Consider the following 8,104-nt stretch of genomic DNA (forward strand, 5'->3'; position numbering starts at 1 on the left):
TACTCATCTTCCTCTTCCTCTCTTCAAACTTACAATCTTAAAAATGGTATCACAACTTTTGTTGTTGCTGTCTGGGACAGTTATAAAGTTGTCCTTTATTGATAGGACCATGATTTGCTGAGGGACAATAAGATACTTTACAGAAATATGGTAAAATAATGTATCACAGAATGGAAAAATGAGACTTCCATTTGTTCCCCTTTTGTGTGCTAATCAGCAAAGAAAATTTTCTCCTCACAGGTGTTATTTCTATAAAGATCTATGTTGTCTTCTAGCCAACTGAGAGCCAAATGGGCTCTATATAATTAGGACTATCATACAGCAAAGTCCTGTGGGACACCAGCACCACACATAATCAACCTATGCTCATCATTCAAATATCTTTCCTTTTAAGCATCCACTGCATCAACATTAGTTGCAGGAATAATTTTTTTCTGCAAGGAAGGAAAAATGCCATACTGAAGTTTGGTGTTCACAGAAAGAACAATTTCTCTTATTGTGTTTGTAAGTCCATAAAGAACTGTATGTCATTTCTTAGTGATAGTGCCTAGGTAATCTGAACAATTTACTGTTTATGCTCTGCTGGATCCCTTTATTTGAGAAATTTTTATTCTGCTAATGTCATACACTTGTTTTAAAACCATTCTGAACAGTAGTCTAGTCTTTGTTGTTTCCAGGACTATTCTATGAAGCTTGATAATTTTTATGGTGTATTGAACAAATGAAAAGTTACAATAGTGTATATCCAGCTTTCATAATATTGGGCTTACTATGCTATAGCATCTATTTGCAGAATAGACCTTTTTGCTGTTGTAGTTTATTTGGACAATGATGAGTTCACTGGCTGATACTGAGATAGTAATCTTATTTACTTTGTATATAACTTTATGATTATCTATAATATACAAAATAGATTACCACATTAAAAACACATTAACCATACAAATTAACCTTTATGGGATATAAATATTTGTTACATGTAGTCTTATATAAAATTACATACATGTGTGTGTATCTGTTTGTGTGTCTGTTTGTTTTGGCTCATTGAATATAATATAATAAAGACTGTGTAGAATAAGGAATGTCAATTTCCATTTAAAGATACTGGTTGAGAATGGAACATATATATTTTTCATATTATTAAAGATATGAAATATATATGAATTGTTTTAGCATTATGTAATATTGTATAGCAATATGTTAACTTATTGATTAATGATAGATTACCATAAATATTTTAATCATGATATAAGTCATGTTTAACACATATTTATATTTATTTAGCTTGTTTTAAAAGATATTAAAATAGTCTGTAAACTTCATTTAACAAATTATTTTTCTCTAGTCTACCTTTGGTTATTCTATTTTTAAAAATACATTAGATATTAATGTTTGTGACTGTGTGCATGTATGCATGTCTGTGTATGAATGTATACTTATACTTGGCATGGTACATGTCAAGTTTAGGGTTTATCTCTTGGGAGTTGATTCTCTCTTTATACCATGTACATCCCAGTGTTCAAACTTTGCATTTCAGGCTATACACCTTTACCTGCTCAACCATTTCATCAGCCACAGATTTCATCATTCTTGTTGCTAACTTTAGGTTAGATTAATTTAATTATGAGCTATTTCATTATATATGTGAGAAATGATAATATTGTTCATCTGCATTGAAATGTTCAGCTTTTGGTCTTTTATACACACAAAGTTCTAAGGTAGAATTTTAGTCCATGAATCTTCCTTTGAATTTGAGATTATAAAATCAAGCTTCTAGCTTTATTTCATTTTCCAAACAGTATTTTTCCTATTATGGACACTGAAAAGGCAGTAGATCATTGTAATGTCATTAATAAATCTCAAAAGTGTAATATTTGTGTTTTATAAATAAAGCTGTGCTTTTGAAAATCCCTGTAATACTTAAAGATTGATAAGAAATCACAGTGATATATTTTAGCATGCAAATATCTTATATAGTAATTATATATTTTGTTACATTAAGAAGTAATGGAGACAAAAATTAAAATAATGTGTGCCTTATTTTGAAATATCAGTTGATCTCTCTCTCTCTCACACACACACACACATATGTATATGTACATATATATATATATATATGTCAAATCATTTTGTTTGATTCTGTTATCTGGACTCAGAATTTGGAGAATTTTTAGTCAGAGATAATGTTCTACATTATTAATATCTAGTGCTTCCATGAGGGAAAAGGGAACAAATCCAATAATTTTAATGTAGCCAAAGAACAGAAGAAGAAATAGATGATATTATGGGAAAATGAGAGGATTAGGAAGACTGAGAGTTACTTCTAAAGCTGAAAATTTTCTGTAATGAAATACTTTTGGGAACATAAATTATTTCTTTATGTCTCTTTTACCCCATAAGTCTCTTAAACAACATGGAATTCAAAAATCGAACATATACAATAGAATTCCTGCTCTTGGGCCTTTCAGATGATCCAGAATTGCAATCCATAGTTTATGGACTATTCCTGTTTATGTACCTGGTCACATTCCTTGGGAATCTACTCATTATCCTGACCATCAGTTCAGATTCCCGCCTCCACACACCCATGTACTTCTTGTTCTCCAACCTATCCTTGGCTGACATCTGTATAAGCTCAAGCACTGTTCCAAAGATGCTATTGAATATCCAAACACGGGATCAGAGGATATCGTACACAGGCTGCGTCACTCAGGCTTGCTTTGTTTTGATTTTTGCTGGATTAGAAAATTGTTTGCTTTCAGCAATGGCCTATGATCGCTATGTGGCTATTTGCCACCCTCTGAGATATACAGTTATTATGAATTCACACTTCTGTTCTCTACTAATTCTACTTTCGCTGATCATTAGTGTTAGTGAATGCTCTACTGCTCAGTCTCATGGTCTTACAGCTGACTTTCTGCACAGATGTGGAAATCCCTCACTTCTTCTGTGAACTTGCTCAGATCATAAAGCTTGCCTGCTATGACACATTTATCAATGAGATTTTGATTTATATTGCAGCTATCTTATTTGGTGGTATTCCATTTTTTGGAATTTTTCTGTCTTACACTGAAATTTTTTCCTCTGTTTTGAAAATTCCATCTGGACAAGGACGGCATAAGGCATTTTCCACTTGTGGTTCTCACCTCTCAGTTGTTTCTTTGTTTTATGGGACAGGGTTGGGTGTTTACATTAGCTCTGCAATTACAGAATCTCCCAGAAAGATAGCAGTGGCTTCAGTAATGTATTCCACAGTCACTCAGATGCTAAACCCCTTTATCTATAGCCTGAGAAACAGGGACATTAAGGAAGCCTTGAGGAAACTCACCACAAGGATGGCTTCCCTTTTGTGATAGGATCATTTTTAGGGTCAAGAGATGGCTGGAGATTATTCAGATATGAGATTCAAACATAATTGTGGGACAGAAACTGAAAATATTTCTTTCACTCAAAGAACAAATTTTCCCCGTGTCCATTAAAAGAAACAAACTGATTGTTGTACCTAAATCAATACATCCACATCATTATCCACCTGACCTGGACTATTAGAAAATCTGTTATATTTTAAATATTTGAGCAAGTATAGTTTCACAGGATTAACATATTATAGATTATCTTGGTGAGTTAATATTCTATTAATTTTTCACAATATAAGAATCAGAAATAAAAAGATAAAGAAAGAATGATTTAATTCAGTTATAGATAATGAAATTTAAATATTGCAATTATTAGTTTATTTTTGAGTCTATGATTTTCTCCAGGTATCTGTCATACTGACAGAACCTGTTTGATTTTATAATCTGTATAATTTTTTTGTGAAATCTCTTCCTCATTATAACTTAAATTTCACTGGGTCATTGATTGTAGCCTTGCTATTATTTGCTTTACACATAATATCCACTTATGAGTGAACACATACTCATACTGTGTTTCTTGTTCTGGGTCTGGGTTATCTCACTCAGAATGGTCTTTGCTAGTTCCATCCATTTGCCTGAAAATTTCAAGCTGTCTTTGTTTTTTACTATTTATATTTTTTGAATCTACCACATTTTTTTTAAATCGACTAGTTAGTTGAGGGTCATCTAGGATCTGGCCATTACAAAAAATATAACATGGACATAGTTAAGCAGATGTTTTGTGGAATGATTATGCATGCTTTGAGTATATACCCAAAGTGGTATTGCTGTGTCTTAAGGTAGATTGGGTCCCAATCTTCTGAGAAAACACCATCCAAAACCACAGAGAATCTAGGTAAAAGGAAGACACTAAGAGGGACACATATGGAGGGCCCAAAGGAGGGAAAATAGTTAGGTTCTCCTGAGTAAACTGCGATGGGGTAGAAGGGAGGGTATGTAGGATGGAACCATGAGGGTTCAAGAATAACAAGTTTGGGAAGGGATGGATTGGGAGAGCAATGAAGGAGACATCTCAGTACAGTGTAAAGAGAAGCTTTTTCCTTGAGAGAAGCCTACCTGCCAGCCTGGTTCTAGAGCCACATCAGTCCCAAATAAACACACAGGAGTCTATATTAATTATGAACCTATTGGCCTGGCTTGTTTTTTACTGGCTAACTCTGACTTAAGTAATTACCCCATAAATTGTTAATCTAAGTATTTCTCTTAACAGAGAATAGTTCCAGGCTTCCTACCCCATGGCATTACATCTTGACTCTCTGTGTTTCTCCTTCCCAGAGTCCTTCTGGACTCCTAGTCTCACCTATCTTGATTCCATATTGACCTAGCAGTGCTTCATTGACAAATGCACAGGACTTCCCCCAACAGTACAGGAAGACATTATGGTGTTAGGGAGAAACCTGGTGCTAAAGAAATTCTGAGGAATCCACAAAGATGACCCCAACTAAGACTCCTAGAAATAGGAGAGATGGTGTCAAAATGTACCTTCCCATTTGATAAGATTAATAATTACCACAATTGTCATCACAGAACCTATACATAGTAACTGATGGAAGCAGATGCCCTGACCCACAGCTAAGCACTGGGCTGAGCTCCTGGAGTTCACTTGAAGACAGAGAGAAGGGATCATATGAACAAGTAGGGTCAAAACATGGTATTGAAAACTACAGAGACAGCTGGCCTGAGATATTGGGCACTCATGAACTGTGAGGAGACATCTAGGAAAACTGCCTGGGACGAAACCAGGTTCCCCAAATGTGGGGACAATAATGTCTCCTCATTGACTTTAACTGTTGGGGGTTTCTTTCATTGAGATCAAGACCTAGACCAAGTACACAAACTAGCTTTTGGCAATTCTTTCCCTAAATTGGAATACCTTGCTCTGCCTTCATAATTGGGGCGAGGGGCTTGGGCCTGCCTCAAATTGGTATGCTGTCAATTTGATGCCCCAAGGATGGCCTTTCCCCTCTGTGGAGTAGATGAGCCTCAGGAAGTAGGGTAGGTTTATGGCAGGAGAAGAGGAGGGAGGAATTACTGGAGTTGGTATGTAAAATGAAAACCAAATAGCTTAAATAAAAAATTGTATGAAAAATAAATTTCAAACATAATTGTTTATCACAATCAATGACAGTCTCAATTTCTTGATTAATATACAATTGTTCCATTAGGTTTATCAGCATTATATACATACATACATACATACATACATACATACACATACAGACATACACACACACACATACAGACATATACACACAAATACACACACACATACAGACGTACACACATATATATATATACACATATACATATATTGTGTATGTATGTTGCATGCCTATATGTATATACATATATACATGTATTTATGTACATTCATAGGCAATTTAAAAAGTACACAAGCATGCTGATATTGATTAAAATTTTAGTATTGTCTTTTTTGCTGGTTAAACACTGTTGAGTGTAATTTTTCTTTCACATTTACAAGAAATATATGTAGTTTATTTAAGGTATACTTATTTTCAACCTATATATACTTCCTGATGTGAATAGTTATGTAAACTGTATTCCTATATTCATATCATCAAATAAACATTTATTTAATTTGATATTGAATAATTTTAAGGAGAGTTAATTAATTTACATCTGTTATTACAATATACAAATATTTTTCTTCATTAAGCATATAAAATTTTCTCATTTGGTGTAAACACATATAGATATTTTGTACAATTAGCCTCATATTATATTTAAGTAATATTTTAGAATTTTGTATATTTATACAATTCAAGAATTTAACTATTATTAGAAATAAATATTTTTTAATAGTCAAAATTCATCAAGTTTATTCCATTCATCAAATGCTTTGGAAATTTCTTCTGTAGGTCTTGTTTTATGAGTATATTATTGAAATCTGAAGATGCACAAATGTGTTCCTTTTAAGCATGCTTTAGTTTACCACTGTTAGTGATAATCATTCACACCTTGTAGATATATCTGTAAAATCCTACTTCCTTGGATCTAAAGTGTTTGTAGAATTTTGTCTTAATTATGAGGTGTGTGATAGCATAACATATGCTACATAGCCAAACACATAGCATACTCAAAATTATGAAAACTGCAGATTTTAATTTAATATTAGTGACAATAATAATGTTAGCATAAAATGTAAATTAGCATAAAATAATAATACCTGCACAAAAAAGTAATGGACATTGACAATTCATAGGATATGGAAGAAAACTGTTATTAAATGATGAAAATGCATATTATGTACACACAATATGTTTTGTGAGTGGCTTTTCCTAGGTATATGCAACACATACACACACAGATACACATACACACACACACACATACATACACATGCAAACACACTTGCAAACACACATACTACTCAACCACAGAAGGCAGCCCAAAATTATAACTAAAACAACTTGCTTATATAATGAGTTTCTACTGTGGTTACTAACTAGAATATGGACTATGAGTTACTTATAGGCACAAATGGCTTATATTTACACTCAAATATATACTAAAAAATATATGCTTAATGAAGATACTTCTCACTTACATAGTAAGCTTCCAAAGAGCAATTCATTTTTCTTTCACTGTACTTTGTTAGAAAAATTTTAAAAATCAATTTATATTTTATTTACAAAAATACTTCATATTTTCTGTAATATGGAATTTATATATTCTAAAATATAAAACCCCTTCATCCCATTAAGAACAGCACTAGCATGACTGTGACATCATTGAAATTACATCATTTTCAATTCCATGAATATCCTGTTATAATACCAATTTTGTGGACATTTGAATAATATGTAACAAACCACCACTTCAATTCTCATCATTTATCAGTTGAATGTAACTAAGTTAAAATAAATATTTTTCTCTTACAAATAATATCTAACTAATAAAGGAATTAGGATCAAAATGAAAACATTGATTGTAAGTATGTTACTTACTCTCAAGCTGAACATCAATAATTATAGCATTCTTGATTGTATGTTAATAAATAACCTATTGCCAGGCAGTGGTGGCGCAGGTGTCTAATCCCAGCACTCGGGAGGCAGAGGCAGGTGGATGTCTGTGAGTTCGAGGCCAGGCTGGACCAACAGCCTCCAAAACAATACAAAGTAACCCTGTCTCGTAAAACAGAACAAAACAAATAAATAAATAACCTATAATCATTGACCATTTTTCCCTATTCTGTGCCTTCTCACTCCCCCATGTGTCATTTACTTCTTCTAGATCGCTTTCTGCTTCCATGTCTTATCTGGCCTATTGTCCTCCTCTTCTTCCTCATGTTTTTTTATTTTACAGATATATTATTTTTAAATTTAAATTTAAATTAGAAACAAGGTTGCTTCACATGTCAATTCCAGGTACCTCTCCGTTTCCTTCCCCTCTTCTGTACTCTCCCACAAACCACCTCAATATAATCTCATTTCCCCAGGGAGGGTGAGGCCCTCCATGGGCGTGACCATAGTCTGTCATTATATCCAGGGAAGGGCCTAGAACCTCCCCCAAGATTCCAGGGTAAGAGTGCATCTCTCATTGTTGGATGGCTGCCCAAAGTCCATTTGTATACCCGGGATGAATACTGATCTACTGCCCAAGGCTCAATAGATTACCTAGTCCTCCTCACTGACACCCATATTCAGGGGTCTTTATCAGTACCATGC

General features: G+C 33.6%; 1 protein-coding gene across 1 annotated transcript; it reads left to right on the top strand.

Moving 5' to 3' along the window:
• Positions 1-2,410: 2,410 nt before the first annotated feature.
• Positions 2,411-3,353, top strand: LOC101823260 (olfactory receptor 7G2-like). Its single transcript, XM_005088098.2, is given in 2 exon segments — positions 2,411-2,872; positions 2,874-3,353. Coding segments are annotated over 2 exon segments (939 nt in total). The 5' UTR covers positions 2,411-2,413.
• The last annotated feature ends 4,751 nt before the right edge of the window (positions 3,354-8,104 follow it).

The sequence above is a fragment of the Mesocricetus auratus genome, unplaced genomic scaffold (assembly GCF_017639785.1).
Source record: "Mesocricetus auratus isolate SY011 unplaced genomic scaffold, BCM_Maur_2.0 Super-Scaffold_100282, whole genome shotgun sequence".
Classification (NCBI taxonomy): domain Eukaryota; kingdom Metazoa; phylum Chordata; class Mammalia; order Rodentia; family Cricetidae; genus Mesocricetus; species Mesocricetus auratus.